Below are 19912 nucleotides of genomic sequence, written 5' to 3'. Positions count from 1 at the left end.
TCCATACATATTCAATATAGTACTTTCTTAGCTAGGACAATAATACAAATAAATGCCGTCAAAGGAGGTTTAAAGTCAAAGTATCCTTGTTGGCAAATAATATGATGCTACACATGAGTAAATCTAAATATCCACTGGGAAACTTCTACATCTGGTAAACACATTCACCAAAGTATCAGGATACAAAAACTATGCAAAACCAATGGAAAAACAAGACAAAAACATTTAGCCTTCCTCTATTCACCATGATACAGACATTGCTTTAAAAAATTATGATCTTATTTTTTGGAAAGATGAGCAAGAAGTATCAGAACATGGCATCTATTAATTGAAATGTCATTGCTTTTAAGAATCTTTGAATTCCTTTCAACTCAGTTACTTTTCTGATGAAAGGAAGCAAAAGCTTCAATGAACTTTACTGAAAACCACTTATATACAGTAACAGAGGTAGAAACATAAAGACAAAAAAGGAGATTATGAAGAATAAGAATACAGAACAAAGTTAGGGTAGTAAGACATGATACTAGAAGACCAGAGAATAGTGCTCTTCCCACCCAGGAAGCCAGATTCCACTCTCAGTGTCTTTGGGAATGAGAGACACAGGGAATTTAGCTCCTTATTTAATTCCTCACTCAACATTATGACTGAGGGAACACAGGTTCAAATGGTTTTTATGTGTATGTACAAGAACACAACACAAACTAAAGCTTCCAGGAGTGGTTTTTTTCTTAAGAGTCAATGATTATAAAAATAAAATAATAGCCACATTGACTTTTATTTTATGAGTAGTAACTATGAAAACACATTCTTTTTTTTTCAAGGAAGGGTTTCTCTGTGGTTTTGGAGGCTGTCCTGGAACTAGCTCTTGTAGATCAGGCTGGTCTCAAACTCAAAGAGATTTGCTTGCCTCTGCTCTCAAGTGCAGGGATTAAAGGTGTGCACCACCACCACCCGGTGGAAACACATTCTTAACTTTGAGATTTGATAATCATTCAGTTTTTGACTTATTAAAATTATTGATAATACCTGATTGTTACCAATAAAAAACTTACAAATGAAAAAGAAATGCTAATGCATATTTAGCTAAAATTCAAACAACTACTATCATATACTCTTAACTCTTCCTTTATATTGGATACTTAAGTAGTTTTACGCAGTCTTCCAAAACAATTTATTAATCAGATACACTCATTTTGATAGTTTGTCTTGAGTTTTACCTGCATAACACAAGATAAAAATTTATGACCTCTAAGAGGTCAATTTTTCTTCTATTTGATTTGGATCTAGCAGTTTTGCTCACCAAATATGGAACATTTAAAGTATGCCTATAAAGCTGATATATGGTATACTCAGAAAAAACACAACCTCTTCCAACTCTCATCTAATTTTTGTACTTTCTCTTCTATGGACATGACAAAACACCAATGACCAAGGCAACGTGTAAAAGAAAACAATTGTTTGGGGGGCTTACAGTTCCAGAGGATGAGAGCCCATTGTTATTATGACAGGGAGCATGGCAGTAGATAGGCAGGAATACACTACAGCAGTGCCTGAGAGCTCACATCTCATCCATAAATATGAGACAGAGACAGGGGCTGGGAGAAGAGCTAAGTGGGAATGACATGGACTCCTGAATACTCAAAGCTTCCCCTAGTGGCATACTACCTCCAACTAGGTCACAACATTCTATCCATTTTGAATAGTTCTACTAACTATAGAACAAACACTGGAAGTATATGAGACTATTGTAGACATTTTCATTCAAACCACCAAATTTTAATAGCTATTCCTGCTTGTTATAGGTTCTGGCAATACCATAATTCAAAAGAGACATAGTCCAATATCAGCCCTCCATAGTCTTTCACAGTCTTAACACAGTTTAAAAGTCTGAAGTTTCCTCTCATACCCCTATAACCACTTTATTTTAATCACCTACAAAACCAACTAATGGAAGTTGTTTTCTCCTTCCAGCATGTGGGTTTTTGGGATTGAACTCAGATCCTCTGTCTTGGCCTCAAGCTCCTTTACCTGAGGAAGATTACCATAACTCTCCACTGTGCTTCTTCTTAACAGCAGCATTACTTAGAAGAAATTTCATTAAATTGCTAAAATTTAGTTAAAATTATACTATTGGAATTCACATGAGTAGTAAGTGCTTATTTTATTATCTAACTATATAGTTTAGCAAGAAATCCTCAAGGGGTTCTATTGTCACAGTATGCCTGTGGGCGTGGGAGAAGAAGTGGTGTGTGGGATTAAAATCAATTATGAAATAATGGTGATTTGATCCATGAAGAGGTGGCAAAAAAGTGTAAGAGCTCCGAAAAAGTGAGAAGAGCTTTGAAATGCCATTTTGTTGGCATGACACTAACGCAGGCATGATTTCAGGGCTGCCTACTATGGTACCCATACAGCTAATAGTCAGTTGTCATTTGCCGATCAGGGGGTAGGCTTTGTATTCTTAAACCTCCTTGCTGAACTGTGAGCTCCTAATAGTCTTGGGGCAAGGTCAGATGTTTTCTCTGGTTGAGACCCCCTGATGAGCTCATCATTCCCCAGGCATAATTACAATTCAATGAGCACATAGATGAATGTATTTAAACTCATTGGGTCAATAAATAAAACAAAATTACATAAATGTAAAGAGGAAATTCTGCCTGTGGGGGGGTATGAGCAGGAGAGAACTAAGAGTTCAAGTACAGAAATCAGATGCCATCAGCTTTTGCAGATAACTGTCAAAGACCATATTTAATAAAAGAAATATGGTGACTTAAAATTGCTGAGAGATAAATCTATTGGCATATTTGAGAGAAACTTTTCATGATAAGATAAACGAAACGTCCATCATATGTGTATCCATTAATGCACCTGTCCAGACTTGAGCCATAATTACCTGTAATCATCTGATTTTTGGAAAACACAATGGCAGTATATGCATGCTTTGTTACATATTTTTAACAGTATATTTCATTCATTTGAATATGTGTACAGATTGATTTTAATCATTACTTTTCACTAGAACAGGAGGAAATAGCTGCATTTCTGCAGGGGTTTCCCCTTCAGCAGAGTGAAGTAGAAGAAGTAACATCTTGGTCCAGAGATGAGCACATCAGGAAAAGAAACTTTTAGCAATGCTAGAACCAAGTAGAGCTCATCTGTGATGGCTCTCTCTAGGTGAGGAGCTGGATTGCAATATGCTGCAGGAAGACCATCCCCCACTCTACCTCAGCTTCAGGTATAGCCTGACTTTCCAACATGTTAGGATTCTTTTCCATTTAGAGCTGCCCTATTGCAAGTCCAGTAATAGCCTGACTCCTGATAAGTCAGGATATCTTTCCCTCCAGAGCTATCCTATTGCAGTTCCATCCTCCAGGGCTGTCCATTTACAGCCTGACTTCTAACAGTCAAGAAATTTTTCTCTACAGAGCTGTCCTTTTGCAGCTACAGGTATAGCCTGCCTTATAAACAAGTCAGGATACCATTCTCTCCAGAGCTGTAACACTTGCAAAAAGTCTCTAAATATTACTTAGATATGGAAAATGACATTGAGAACATATATGATGTATACATTCTCTTAAAATCTACAATTTTCTAATATATTTGATGCCCCAGATAAAATGAAATATCACTCCACAGCAGTACATATATTGCAGAGTTATGAAGCTATCAATTCCCAGAGGACCAATCCATTGATTAACAATGAAATTCCTGAAAAGTGCAGGGTATGTGGTGGTATAATGGAATATGCACAACATGAAATTTAGGAAAATAGATGATGAGTGATTAATAAAACCCAGGATATATGCCTTGTTTAGAATGCATCACCACTGTGTAATATAAGAAAATAATTCTATCAAAGTATAAAGAATGCTACAGACTGTTATTCAAAACTTTTCAAACTATGTGTATACAGGAAACTTAAGGTATCAAAAATCACTCTATCCACTGATTCATTTCACTAGCATAAGATAGAAGGTATTAAATGAGACTTGCTTATCTTTAATCTGATCAGGAAAACATAATACAGGTATTTGCATGTTTTCATTAGTTTATGCTATATATGTTATAAAAATATTTTTAACTTGTTAGATGACACATACATATTGAAATATTGTGACAGGATATTTAAGAAATTGTGACTTTCATCTCTTCTTAAGAATATGCTAGATATTGAACAATTGTAAATGTATATACATATAGTTTTATCCAGTAAATGGCATATACTATCAAATGATAGCTAACATGAACAGTCCATGCATATATATATAAATGTGTGCACACATATATACATCTTATGAAATGTTTTCAAAAGCATATATTTTCACTACACTGACCTACTTTCATTACATAAAATAAAAACAAGGTCAACCAAATAATGTGGAATGAGGGAAGTATATTCTAATATTGTGAACACTGTCCTTTCAGTTATGGGTTGAAAATGGGAAATATGATTTCATTTGAATAGGTACAATTTGGAAAAATTACAGAAATTGTATCACTATGAGGCCACTAGCATTATGATTTGATTTGTAAATCATTTCGATCTCTAAGCAGGTATAGTCCTCAAAAATATCTTCAATATCTCCTGGAGTGAAATTAAAATGAGGATTGGAATATAATGATGTATTTTTATATGATAATTTTAATAAATAATTAAATGGGAGCTCTGTAAATTATTATCTAGTGAAAGTGACCTGAGTAGTATTGTGACTATGGGTAATAATGAGTACATTTTAATTATCATTTTTAGAACATTACCATCATTCTATTCTTCAGACACAAGCAAGTATGTGGTGCAGTTAGTACTCTTTCTAAGTGGCAGAAATCTATGTACTAGGCTTTTGAATGTACATTCTTAGTAGTTTTTTCATAATCATAAATTCATGTGGCTAATACCATGCAGAAATGATCCGTATATGCAATTGTGTGGTCAAAATACAGCTAAAATAGTATGAACACAAATACATTTCTGTTAGAAGAGGTGTCTAAAAATTATCTCCAAATTTACCTGTGATTTTTTCAGCTTTTTTACAGCATTTTTAATATCTTTATTTCTCAAGGTATAGATTGCTGGATTCAGGAGAGGTGTGATGACTGTATAAAACACAGCAAGAAACTTGTCCACCCAGGTGATGCTGACTGGCCATAAATAGATGAAAATGCAAGGCCCAAAGAACAGCACAACCACTATGATATGGGATGTACAGGTAGAGAGTGCCTTTGATGAGCCATCTTTAGAGTGAAGCTGAACAGTTAATAGAATGTAAGTGTAAGATATCAGCAAGAGAATGAAACAACTTGTTGCTAAAACACCACTGTCAGCACTTATCACGATTCCCAGAGTATCAGTATTCACGCAGGCCAATTTCATCACCAAAGGAATATCACAGAAAAAGCTGTCTATCACTCTAGGTCCACAGAAAGGTAGCTCCAAAATCAGGATCAGTTGACTTATGGCATGCACAAATCCAATGATCCACGATATCAAAACGAGCCAGATGCACTTCTGTGTGTCCATGATGCTGGTGTAGTGGAGTGGCCTGCAGATGGCCACATAGCGGTCATAGGCCATTGTTACAAGAAGTACCATCTCACCCCCTCCAAAGAAATGCACGCAGAGGATCTGGCTCATGCAGCCACCAAAGGAAATTGTTTTATTACCTTTTAAGAGGTCTGTGGTCAGTTTGGGAGTTGTAACTGAGGAGAGGCAGAAGTCAATAAAGGAGAGATGAGCTAAAAGAAAGTACATTGGAGAGTGGAGATGACGATCAATGATGATTAATATCACAACAAAGAGGTTGCCTATCACAGTCATCAGGTAGAGGGCAGAAAATGGCATCAGGAGGAAGATCTGTAGCTCCCTTGATGTGCAAAGTCCCTGAAAAATAAACTCAGACACCACAGTCTTATTTGCTTCTTCCATTTAGTACACTATGCTCCAAAGTGTTGAGAGTGACAGAGACTAAGAATACCTGAAATAGAAACAGTAACTTAACTTTCATAGTTAAGTAGGAAAGAAAAATATTCAAATTGAAATCTTAGCATCATATCCACCTCAAATTTTAAGTAAATATATCTTGTATTTGTACATTGTGACTAATCAGGGAAGCTTTCTAAATGTTGAATGATCACTTAAAATTTAGGCACATCTTAAAGATAATATTTGTAGTTATCAGTATGAGTATGTTGCTTAAAAATATCAAAAGTACATATTCTCTTTGCATTTTCCAAGCTTGAATCTTCTCTTTATGAATGGAATCAGAAAAAAATTTCTTCAATTCATATCAGAGACATAGCTACAGTCCCTGTACATGGCCACCATAATTCCAAAATTACAATCTATTGACTTATTTCAAACATAAGCACAAATTTTCAGGCACAAATCTACTGATGACTTGTATGGAATTACAGAACAAAATCAAGTTTACTACAAACTGTGATTAAATTTATTCATCAAATAAATTGAGAACACAGATGCTAAAGACACATTGTTAACATTATGACTTTCCTTGATTTTTCACTCATCCATTAGAATATATCTGCAAGCAATAATATAGTTTTAGGTATGGGTGTTGTTACTTAATTTCCTATATTGAGTGCTTTTCAATTCTGATTGGTGAGATCTCATATGCTATTTTGAATGCTTTATGAATGAAAGTTAATTTCCTTGCCTCTACTTTTTGTCTCCTTCCTTCCTTATTTCCTTGTATGAATTGGCATTTTCAGATAAGTTATACTGAGGTAGTGAATTTTCAGTGAAGTATTATCATTCAAACCCCCAGCATTCTCATCACCTTCCCAATTTTTTACATGTTTCTGTACTGAATTGTACGTAGAAAGTAGACATCTAATTTAACTTCATAGTAATTTAAGCAGCCTGTCAGCAGCATGTTTTTTTCAGCAGAGAGTGTTGTAACTTGTCACATTACATAAAAAGATTTTTTATATGAGTATATAAACGTACTTAAAATCTCAAATGCTATTTGGAAAAGTAAACTTATATCATGTTTTTTGAAAATAGAACAATTAAAATGCAGTTGTGATATTTTTTGAAAATCTCTAGTGATAAAAATGTGCTGCTAATGCAGAGAGAACATGTTAAATAAGAATTCATGATGAAAAATAACAGTATAGCAATCACTTTGGGATGTACTTACATTGCAGTAATCGTTTCATCAGCCAGGTCCTCCCAAGTTGATAATGTTCCCTCTAAACACTGTTGAATCTGCAACTGTGCCACAGTGTAAATTTGTGATTTTGCTGTGACCAGTGTTGGCAAGAATTTCACCTCAGTGTGGCTTATATACACTGATGAATTCATGTCTTCATTAGAAACTTTCCTGTTCTGTACTTTAAATGGGTGCAGGTCTTTGGGGATCTTGAATTGGAGACATCTTGCAGCAATTCCCATTTTCAAAACTAGGTTCATGTTAAAATTTTAAAATAAGAGATAAAGTTTAAATATATATATATATAATATCTTGACTTAGGTTGAGAAAACAGAACTCTTGTAATGACAATATACAATGGTAGAATACATAAAATGATGTTGATTTTACAAAAATTAAAGATACAGCTAATCTAATCACACTATTCAATCATTTGAGATACATATTAAATGAAATCCATTTATCAAGGAATGCTGCATTCCCACGTTCTTTGTTGCATTATTTTTAGGATACATTATCTACAGAAGTGTCTACGAACAGAAGAACCAATAGTGAAACTTATATATCTTTATCAAACATATCTGTGTTATATGCATAGAAGCACAAGCATATGCATTTGCACATGTGTACACACATGCAGGCATATATTACTATTATTAAATTATTATTGATCTTGTGTTAATAAATATCTCAGTATTGTTATTTGTGACAATGTGGATGAATCTTAAGGACATTCTGACATAAAGGAATAAATGTTGTATAGTTTCTATGTAGATGAGTAAGTTCAAACAATGAACCTCAGAAGCAGAGAATACAATAGTGGTTTCTAGGGGCTACAGAAGGAAGAAATGGAGACATTTGGTAAGCATATTATTATTTTCCATGAATAAACTTCTAAAGTTATGTTTAACAACATAGTGACAATGGCTCATTAAAACCTATAGTAGATCTAGGTAGGGATGGATATGGATAGAGTGTTCCCACTCAACCATGAGGAGCTGAATCCACACACCAGAACAATATATATATTGGAAGATTTCTGTGGAAAAATGGGAGTTGGAAATAAGGGAATCTTGAGAAGCTATGTCCAGATGTACCAGGATATACAGTGGTCAAGAGCCAAAGACCCTGTCTCAAACAAGTTACAGAGGTAGGACTGATACCCAGTATTGTCCTCTTTTTCACACATGCCACTTATCATTCATATATAACTATGAATTCATACATCTTCTGTTTTCTCTCTGATGAACCATTGATGTCCAAAGTTCTACTATTCTTCTACTTATTCAACATTTTAGATCTTTGCATGTAAGCGAGAGCACACCTTACATTGTTTTCATTGTGTCCTGCTTTTTCATTTAGCATAATTCACCAATGGTATTATATCCTTCTTTTTAAAGCCTTAAAAGCTTGATATAGAACTTATTACACATACACTATATGTTCCACATATTTGTTTTTTATGTAATATTATGTATTTCACCCATCACATTTATATCACATATGCTACATTTATCTAGTAATCATTAAAACTATTTACACAGGAATTTGCTTTGCATGTTGCCCAAAGTTAAATTAAACTGTCTGGTACAAGTATGCTTGAAACATACTCACTTTCCAGAGTATTGAAATCTCCATATTATTAACAACACTGACTTTACAAGTTTGCATTTGCATCAGCAATTTAAGAATTCCTTTCTCCAAATTTTTACCATAAAGTTGTGTATCATTTTTGATACATATCTGAGAAATTATAAGGTATTATGCAATCATGCCTTTGGCTTTTAAAATCACATAATTTGCTTCCTTTTGATTCAAGGTTTCTTCTCTCTCCACTTGGGATTAAATCATGTTGTGTGTTAGTGATTTTATTACTTTTATTCCATTGTATGTGTGTCTGTTCATCTACTCTTCACTTCAGTCCATTAGGGTTGCATCTAATCTATAGCTGTTAGTAATACAACTGTGCAAATATTCCTGTGTTTGTCATACACACAGATTTATTTTATTCAGGTAAATAGCTAATAGTGAGCTTGCTGTGTAAATTGGTTTATTATATACTTAATGTTACTAGTCTCTTTAAGGATGATGCTTAGATCCACAGGCCTGCCTGATCCCAAGCAGCTCAGGCAGGCAAAACACACCCATGGAGCATCCTTATGATGTATATGTGTATCATGGAGAAATGGGAGAGAAAGAAAGGCAGAATGGCTTGTGTCTTATGGTAAGAGACAGATATGAAGAAATGAGTTTTGTGAGGAATGGGCTGATGTTGGTGGCCTACTTACCACCTAGGACCGGAGTGATATCTGGTCCTGGGCTTCTTGCCTTGGGCCATGTCTGGGTATGTGTTCCTATTGCAGCTGGATTCTGTGTTGATGTCTATGACCCACGATGTTACCAAGGCCAGAGGGATGTCTGGGGTCTGGGCTGTCATCTGTGGTCACTTTGTTGTCCAAGGGCCATGCCACCACTGCAACCATGCTGATGTGAGTGCCCTGGCTGCCACAAGGGAGCATGATGTCATCTGGGCCTGAGCTTCCACCTGGGTCCACGCTTGGGTCCTTGACCCTGTAGCAGCTAGGGACTGTGCTGATATCTATGTCTTCAGTAATCACTGAAAGCCATGCTAATGACAGATCTGGCTAGACACCTGAGTCCATGTTGATATCCAAGGTCCACACTGTCCCTGGGGCCATGCAAATTTGGATGGCCTTTGCTGACACCAGAGGCTATTGTGATGTCTGGTGTGTGGCCATATCTGGGTCTGTGACCCTGTCACAGCTAGGGTCTGGATTGATATTCATGATTCCTTATACCACAGAAGTTTGTGCAAATACCTAGTAATGCAGCCTGAGATACCACCTCCCAGGACTGCACCCAGGGTACAAAAAGAATGCTGGGACATGGAAAAAATTATCTGTCTGAGGGCTATACTTTTCTATCTGAGGGAAAACTTGCTTTCTGATTGTAACTTTCTCTTTTACTTCATCTTTAAAAAATCACTTTCTGAAAATCTGTCTCCACATAGTTTCATCTCTTTATATACAGCTACATTTTCGTCATTACATACATACATCTCTCTCCTGCGTAACTATCCATCTCTATATGCAGTTACATCTCTTTTTTACATAGCTGCATATCTCTATACACATTTGTCTTCTATGCATACATCTTCTATCTAGTATGCTACAATTCTTCACACATAGTAGTATCTCTCTTATACATCAATTAACAACTCACTTGCCACTCTCATTCATTCAGTAATTCACTCACTCACTCACCTCCTTCTACATCTCTAACACTTTTCTTTTCTGTCACACTTCCCTACACACTCAGCTACATTCCCCTTTTAGCACACATACCTCAAACATCCAAACTCTAGACAGTTATATGTTACATATTCAAGGTCAGGCCTGAATATGTATAAGTTATGTCTATTAAAGTTGTTTCATGCCTCACCTTGATTCAGCAAACAATTTTCTGGGAACTTGTCCATGTGTATTTGTCTCCATGAGCAATTAATTTGCTTTGAATTTGTTCTGAACTCTAAAATTAGCTGTCTTTGTGACTGAGAATACTATTACTTTCATATGTCAATCTGACTAAAGAAAAAAACCAAAATAATATTTCCATTTATCAGAATTATATAGTTAAGCATCATCTTCCTGATCATCCACAGATATATGTTTACCTAATAGATGGAATATATTCACAAGATAAATGCATAAGCAATGGAAATATACCCATAGCTGTGTTTAGGGAGGAAATGTAGTGGCACATCAGAAAATTTACAGGCAGAAGCAACTGGTTATTCACAGTCAGTAACTCCACAGCCTTTGCCAAGTGGAGCTTCCCATCAGAGAGTTATTTTTCTGATGGTTTGACACCTCAACTGTCAATTTCCATCTTCTGTATTTTCTTGTGGTCTCTGTTAAAGCCATTGCTATCAGAAGCTCTCAGTCACCCAGGGTCTGAGCTGTCACTTGAAGCCAGGTAGGGATCTGAGAATAATGGCCATATAGATCTGAGTAGCTTATGCTACCACAAGGTGTTAGGATGATGCCCGGGGCATGGATGCTACTGAGGGCCATGTGAGGTTCTGTGGCCCATGGTGTCCTGGGGTCTATGTTACATCCTGTGGCCATGTTGGTGCCCCAAGGCCATGCTGCTGCTGGGGCCATGCTGATCTATTTTGTAACTTAGGAACAGACTGTTCTGTACAAGGGTAACTGCTAAGGACCATGTCTGAGTCTGTGGGTCCTGTTACAGAAAGGGTCTATACAGATATCTGGTTGCTGATATCATCAAAGTCTATGCTGATGTTAGAGCTCTAGGTTACCACCTGGAACCATGTGGATGCCCAAGAATGACACTGCCATGGAGGCCATGACTATGTGAATGGTTTATGCTGCCACCAAGAACCATGGTGAGTTCCATTCCCAGGGTGCTACCAGGAAACATGTCTGGCTCCATGATCTTACAATAGCTGAGGCTTGTGTTGATTTCCAGGGCTCATGATAACACCAAAGGCAACACAGATAATTGAAATCTAGGCCACAACATGTGGCCCTATTGGTGTCTAAGAGAAATTATGCCCCTTTAACCAGCTCCTCCGGTTATCCTACCTTGAGGTTAGAGAAGAACGACTTGCGGAGTGTAACTCTTTTGAAAGCCAAAGCCAAAGTGAAGGATATAGCCATATCCAGGAAAAGGATAACACTGAAATATGTGCTTCAAGAAGGTACTTTTGGGAGTATTTTCCATGGGATTTTAGTAGATGAAAAAGACCCAAATAAAGAAAAGCAAACATTAATAAAAACAGTTAAAGATCAAGCTTACGGATTCCAGTGCCTGGGGATTGCCTGGAGACTGAGACAGAGCTTCCCATCCTGGAGGGAGCCAGGCACCCCAGATACCAAGTCTCCTCTTTCACCAATGAGACCAGGGTACCAGCAGGTCCAGCTGCAGGGGGACCAGGTAAAACAGGCCCTGCATCAGGCCTGCATTCCAGCGCCTGGGGATCACCTGGAGACAGCCACAGAGTTTCTCATCCTGGCAGGAGTGAAGCACCTCAAATCCCAGGTCTTCTCTTTCACCCACAGGACCAGAATTAGGACAAGGGATAGAAGAACTACCAGAGTATTGGACTTGCTTGAACCCACTGAAAGGGAACTCTGGTCACCTAACCACCAGACCAGTAAGGGGCTCTTTCTGTACCCACTAGAAGAAGAGATGGGAAAGTGACAAAACAAAAACACACTCAGTAAAAGAAAAATAAATATGATACCACCAGATTCCAGAGACTCCACACCAGCAAGATTCCAACATTCAAATGCAAATGAAACAGAGGAGAATGACCTTAAAAACAACTTCATGGAAATGATAGAGGCCCTAAAAGAGGATATAGGAAAATCCCTCAAGAAATGGAAGAAAAAAGAAACCAAAAAATGCAAGAAATGGAAGAAAAAAGAAAACAAAAACTGCAAGAAATGGAAGAAAAAACAAACCAAAAAAAAACACAAGAAATGGAAGAAAAAACAAACCAAAAACTCCAAGAAATGGAAGAAAAACAAACCAAAAACTGCAAGAAATGGAAGAAAAAGCAAACCAAAAAATGCAAGAAATGGAAGAAAAAGCATACCAAAAATTCATAAAATGCACCAAATAGACAAAAAGATAAACCAAAAATTGCAAGAAACAATTCAAACAGTACAAGGGTTGAAAACTGACATAGAGACAATAAAAAAGCACAATCTAATGAAAGGCTGGAAATAGAAAAGCTTGGCAAACTGTCAGGTACTACCAATACAAGGATTACCAACAGAATACAAGAGATGGAAGTAGAATCTCAGGTGTTGAAGATACACCAGGAGAATGGATTAATCAACCAAAGAAAACTTAAATCCAACAAATCCCTAACTCAAAACATCCAGGAAATATGGGACGCCATGAAAAGACTGAACGTAAGAATAATAGGTATAGAAGAAAGTAAAGAAAAACACCTCAAAGGTGCAGAAAACATATTCAGCAAAATCATAGAAGAAAACTTTCTGAACATAAAGAAAGACATGCCAGTGAAGGTACAAGAAGCTTACAGAACACCAAATAGTGTGGACCACAAAAAAGCTCACTTGCCACATAATATTCAAGAACCCAAATATACAGAATAAAGAAAGAATATTAAAAGCAGCTAACGAAAAAGACCAAGTAACATGTAAAGGCAAACCTATCGGAATTACACCTGACTTCTCCATAGAAACTCTGAAAGCCAGAAGGTCCTGAATAGATATTCTACCAACACTAAGAGACCATCGATGCCAACCCAGAATACTATAACCGGCAAAACTCAATCACTATGAATGGAGAAAACAAGATATCAAAACTAGATTCAAGCAATACATATCCACTAACCCAGCACTACAGAAAGTTCTGGAAGGAAAACTCCAATCCAAGGAAGCTGACTACAACCAGAAAAACATAAACACTAGATAATCCCACTTTATCAACAACCAAAAGAAAAAAGGGGTTGAATTCCACACAAAATTCCACCAACAAAAACCAATCCAAATCAAAGAAGAATGAGCACTCAACGGTCATTAATATCCCTCAACATTAATGGATTTAACTCACCCTTAAAAAGACACAGGCTAACAGAATGGATTCAAAGACAGAACACATCCATGTGCTGCATCCAAGAAACACACCTCACCCTCAAACACAGACATTATCGAGAGTTAAAGGTTGGGAAAACATTTTCCAATCAAATGGAGCCAAGAAACAAGGAGGGCTATCAATCCTAATTTCTAAAAAGATAGACTTTAAATTAAAATCAATCAAAAGACATGAAGGAGGTCATTACATACTCATTACAGGCAAATCCACCAAGATAAAGTTTCAATTCTGAACATCTATGACCCAAATACAAAGGCATCAACGTTCATAAAAGAAACATTACTGAAACTTAAATGACATATAAAGCCCCACACACTTATAATGGGAGACTTCAACACCCAACTCTCACCACTAGACAGGAATACCTGATAGAAACTCAACAAAGAAGCAAAGGGTCTAATAGAAGTTATGACCCAATTGGTATCACCAGAAATCTATAGAACATTCCGTCCACATAAAAAAGAATATACCTTCTTCTCACCACCCCAAAGAACCTTCTCAAAACTCAACCACATACTTGGCAATATATCAAACCTCAGCAGCTACAAAAAAATTGGAATAACTCCATGCATCTTATCAGACCACTATGCATTAAAATTAGAATTCAACAACAACACAAGGTGCAGAAACCCTACAAACTCATGGAAATTGAATAATGCACAACTGTACCATTCCTGGGTCAAAGGGGAAATAAAAAAGTAATTAAAACTTTCAAGAATTCAATGAGAATGAAGACACAACATACCCAAACCTATGGGACACTTTGAAAGCAGTGCTACAGGGGAAGTTCATAGTAGTAAGTGCTCACATGAATAAACTGGAGAATAGTTATACTAGAGAATTAACAGCACAGCTGAAAGCTCTAGAACACAAAGAAACAAACTCCCCCAGGAGAAGTAGACGCCAGGAAATAATCAAAGAGGGCTAAAATCAATAAAGTAGAAACTAGGACAACAATACAAAAAATCAATGCAACGAAGAGTTGGTTCTTTGAGAAAATCAACAAGATAGACAAACCTTTGTCCAAACTTACCAAACAGCAGAGTGTGAGCATGCAAATGAACAAAATCAGAAAGAAAAAGGGGGGGGATATCAATGGACTCTGAGGAAATTCAGATCATTAGGTCATACTTTGGAAACCTGTACTCCTCAAAATTAGAAAATTTAAAGGAAATGGACAACTTCCTGGATAGCTATCACTTGTCAAAATTAAATCAAGAACAGATAAGCAATTTAAATAGACCTATAACCCCTATGGAAATATAACCAGTCATCAAAAGTCTCCCACCCATAAAAAGCCCAGGTCCAGATGGCCTCAGTGCAGAATTCTACCAGAAATTCAAAGAACAGAAAGATCTTTGCCAAACTCTTTCTACGAGGCTTCAATAAGCTTGATCCCCAAGCCACACAAAGACATAACTAAGAAAGAGAACTTCAGACCAATATCCCTCATGAACATTGATGCAAAAATACTCAAGAAAATACTGGCAAATCAGAACCAAGAACACATCAAAATAATCATTCACAAAGATCAAGTAGGTTTCATCCCGGGTATGCAGGGATGGTTCAACATACGAAAATCCATCAATGTAATCCACTATATAAACAAGCTGAAAAACAATAATCACGTGGTCATCTCACTAGATGCAGAAAAAGCCTTTGACAAAATCCAACACCCATTCATGATATAAAGGTTTTGGAGAGATCTGGGATAACAGGAACACACCTAAACATAATAAAAGCTATATACAGCAAACCAACAGCCAACATCAAACAAAAATGGACAGATACCTCAATTCTGCTAAAATCAGGAAGAAGACAAGGCTGTCCACTCTCTCCATACCTTTTCAATATTGTACTTGAAGTTCTAGCCAGAGCCATACGACAACAAAAGGAGATCAAGGGAATACAAATTGTAAAGGAAGAGGCCAAACTTCCCTATTTGCAGATGAAAAGATAATCTACTTAAATGACCCAAAGAACTCTACTAGGGAACTCTTACAGCTGATTAACACCTTCAGCAAAGTGGCAGGCTACAAGATCAACTCAAGAAAATCAGTAACCCTACTATATACAGATGATAAAGGGCTGAGAAACAAATCAGAGAAACATCACCCTTTACGATTACCACAAACAACATAAAATACCTTGGGGAAACACTAAGCAGACAAGTGAAAGACCTGTACTGCAAGAACTTTGAGTCTTTAAATAAAGAAATTAAAGAAGACACCAGAAAATGGAACGATCTCCCATGCTCTTGGATAGGTAGGATCAATGTAGTAAAATGGCAATCCTGCCAAAAGCAATCTACAAATTCAATGCAATCCCCTTTAAAATACCAGTACAATACTTCACAGACCTTGAAAGAACAATAATCAGTTCTGTATGGAAAAACAAAGACCCAGGATAGCCAAAACAACCCTCTTCAACAAGACAATGTCCGGAGACATCACTATCCCTGACATCAAGCTTATTATAGAGCTATAATCCTGAAAACTACTTCCTATTGGCACAAAAATAGACAGGTAGACCAATGGGATTGAATTGAAAACCCTGATATTAACCCATACATGTATGAACATCTTATTTTTGACAAAGAAGCTAAAAATATACAATGGAAAAAACAAAGCATCTTCAACAAATGGTGCTGGCATAATTGGATGCTGGCATGTAGAAGAATATGGATTAATCATGTCTATTGCCTTGCACAAAACTTAAGTCCAAATGGATCAAAGACCTCAACATAAATCCAGCCACACTGAGCCTCTTAGAAGAGTAAGTGGGTGGTAACCTTGAACGAACTGGTACAGGAGACAGCTTCCTGAACATAACACGAGTAGCATAGACAATGAGATCAGCAATTAATATATGGGACCTCCTGAAACTCAGAGGCTTCTGTAAGGCAAAGGACACAGTCAGCAAGACAAAAAGGCCTCCCACTGAATGGGAAAAAATATTCACTAATGCAAAAACTGACAGAGATCTAATCTCCAAAATTTGCAAAGAACTCAAGAAGCAAGTCTCCAAAACACCAAAGGATCCAATTAAAAAGTGGGCTGCAGAACTAAATAGAGAACTTTCAATAGAGGAGTCTAAAATTGCTGAGAGACTTGAGAAAGTGCTCAACATTCTTAGCCATCAGGGAAATGCAAATCAAAACAACTCAGAGATACCATCTCACTCCTGTCAGAATGGCTAAAATCAAAAACACCAAGGACAATTTATGCTGGAGAGGTTGTAGTGAAAGGGAAACACTCCTCCACTGCTGGTAGGCTTGCCAACTTGTACAGCCACTTTGGAAATCAGCATGGAGATTCCTCAGAAAAATGGGAATAAACCTACCACAAGACCCAGCAACTCCACTCTTAGGCATATATCCAAAAGATGCTCATTAATACAACAAGGATGTCTGTTCCACTATGTTCATAGCAGCATTATTTGTAATAGCCAGAATTTGGAAGCAACCTAGATGCCCCTCAACCGAAGAGTGGATAGAGTAAATGTTGTACATTTACACAACGGAGCTACCCCTTATCAGGTCAGGTGTTTCTGGGGGTTAAACCAGCCCAGTCTTAAAACCTTTGGTCATCAGTCCCCCCTCTCTGTCACTGGATTTCTTGAGTTCAGCTCAGTGCTTACCCTTGGGAGTCTGCCTTTGCTTCCATCAGTCACTGAATGAAGGTTCTGTTTCCCAGACTCTCTGGCCATAAGATTGTAGGCTGGCACTCCCCAGATCTATGTCTAAAATCCATATATGAGAGAGTATATGCCATGTTTCTCTTTTTGTGACTGGGTTACCTCACTCAGGATACTTTCTTCTAGTGCCATCCATTTGCCTGCAAATTTCAGGATTCCATTGTTTTTTTTCTGCTGAATAGTACTCCGTTGTGTAAATATACCACATTTTCTCTATCCACTCTTCGGTTGAGGGGCATCTAGGTTGCTTCTAAGTTCTGGCTATTACAAATAATGCTGCTATGAACATAGTGGAACAGACATCCTTGTTTTATGAATGGGCATCTTTTGGATATATGCCTAAGAGTGGAGTTGCTGGGTCTTGTGGTAGGTTTATTCCCATTTTCTGAGGGCACAGCCAGTAGAAGGTAGCAATGTGTCACTTCCCCATTGATGACTCTGAAACCTCTTCTGAATAAGTTATTTAGTTTCAAATATAAACTCTATATTCTTTTTGAGATAACACAAACTGAATAACTAGAGACACTAGTCTTAATAACAGAACCACTTATTATGGCTATTTATTTATTTATCCAAACAAATTTGGTGCTAATTTTTGAATAATATAGCCTGTTAAAAATAGCCTATAAAACATATTTATCCATAGTGCTTTTTAAGAAAAGAAATACATACAAATGTATTCTAATTTCTCAAAAGAACAGAAGTAAGGCATTAATGAGTTATGGGAATGCATACATGCTATGAGGTGGGTGACATGTACAGTTTGCAAAGTTAAGAAGTATGTTCCTCGGTGAAACCTTCCAGTATACAGTTGGATCTTCACCTCTAGATTTAGTCAGCAATATGTGTCATAACCAGCCCTTTTGTATAATCTTTGGATTGATACCCTTATATCTTTGTTTCTTAATGTATAGATGACAGGATTCAGGGCAGGAGTGATAGCAAAGTCAGCAATAAACAGGTATTTGTCAGTTGATGATGTGGGGAAAGGCCACACATAGAGAAACATGCATGGAGTAAAAAAGAGAACCACCACAGTGATGTGTGCTGACAGAGTGACAAGTGCCTTCGATAAGTCCCCTGAAGACCTTTTCCACACTGTGACCAAAATGAAGACATAGGAGAGAAGAAGCAGGAAGAATGTCCCCATGCTCATGAAGCCACTGTTGGCAGCAACAACAAATTCAAACTTGTCTCTGTCAGTGCATGCAAGTTGTATGATCCGAGGGAAGTCACAGTAAAAGCTGTCTACTTTGTTAGGACCACAGAAAGGCAGGTTTATAACAAAAGAGAACTGGGACATGGCATGGATCACACCAGTGACCCAGCCAGTGATTACAAATGAAATGCATATTTTGGGACTCATGATGCTCAAGTAACGCAGAGGCTTACAGATGGCTGTATACCTGTCAAATGCCATGGCTATGAGCAGCACCATCTCCACTCCTCCCATAATGTGAATAAAACAGATCTGAGTCATGCAACTGTGGAAAGAAATGACTTTGCGTGCTTTCAGAAGGTCTGAGATCATCTTGGGAACAGTGGTAGAGGAAACCCACACATCATTTAAAGACAGGTTGGCCAGCAGGAAGTACATAGGTGAATGCAAGTGAGAGTCAGCAATTACTAAAATGACAATGAAGATATTTCCCAGAATGATTCCTAAGTAGAGCATAGAGAATGTCAGCATAAGGAAAACTCTGGTTTCCCAAGTACTAGAGAGACCTAGAAGCACAAACTCAGAGACCTTGGAGTCATTTATTTGATCCATTGGCGCGGGCAGTTTCAAATCCCTTGAAGCTGGAAAATGAAAAATTGTAGCCAATGCCCCACTTATGGGGCTCCTTTATTCTCTGAATTTCAAAATCAAGAGGAAAACCTGTGAGTTGGATATCAAAAGAATAAATGAAAAATAATAAAGTTATGAGGATTACATACCTAAAGAAACACAAACATAAATAAGGTAGAGGAAGGCAAATGGGTTCCTCCTTATTACTCTACAACCAGACATTTTGTTGTCTGATCACTTCAGATGACAGAAAATATCCATGTAGTGTGCTCCTGAACTGATGATATGGAGGTTTAGGTCAAAATTACTTTTAAGCACATTTCATCTGTATTTGTTTTATAAAATTATTAAAATATTTTGATGCAATACATTAGTTGTAGTCTTTCTTGGGTGTATTTTGGTTTTGAATACATATAGGTGATGTGCACAAGTGTTAAATCTACCTTAAAAGCCATGCTACCCTACCACTTACTTACTTCTGAACCATTATTGATTACTACTTTACAGTCGTATTGAGTTTTTTAAAAACAGTTTCCACTCGTGATGAAAAATTGGACATGTTTTCTCTCTCTGACATTTTCTT

The 19912-nt window shown here is 37.1% G+C and overlaps 2 protein-coding genes across 2 annotated transcripts; both read right to left on the bottom strand.

The window, feature by feature from the left end:
• Positions 1-4972: 4972 nt before the first annotated feature.
• On the bottom strand, positions 4973-5923 carry LOC101834143 (olfactory receptor 4F4-like). Its single transcript, XM_040744982.1, has one exon. It carries the CDS (start codon positions 5921-5923, stop codon positions 4973-4975), a length of 951 nt encoding a protein of 316 aa, XP_040600916.1.
• A 12452-nt stretch (positions 5924-18375) lies between these two features.
• LOC121140288 (olfactory receptor 4F21-like) lies at positions 18376-19311 on the bottom strand. The gene has a single exon (XM_040744981.1). It carries the CDS (start codon positions 19309-19311, stop codon positions 18376-18378), a length of 936 nt encoding a protein of 311 aa, XP_040600915.1.
• Between the last annotated feature and the right edge of the window lie 601 nt (positions 19312-19912).

This window comes from Mesocricetus auratus, unplaced genomic scaffold (genome assembly GCF_017639785.1).
Source record: "Mesocricetus auratus isolate SY011 unplaced genomic scaffold, BCM_Maur_2.0 Super-Scaffold_100004, whole genome shotgun sequence".
NCBI lineage: Eukaryota > Metazoa > Chordata > Mammalia > Rodentia > Cricetidae > Mesocricetus > Mesocricetus auratus.
This window is presented reverse-complemented; position numbering and strand designations above follow the sequence as displayed.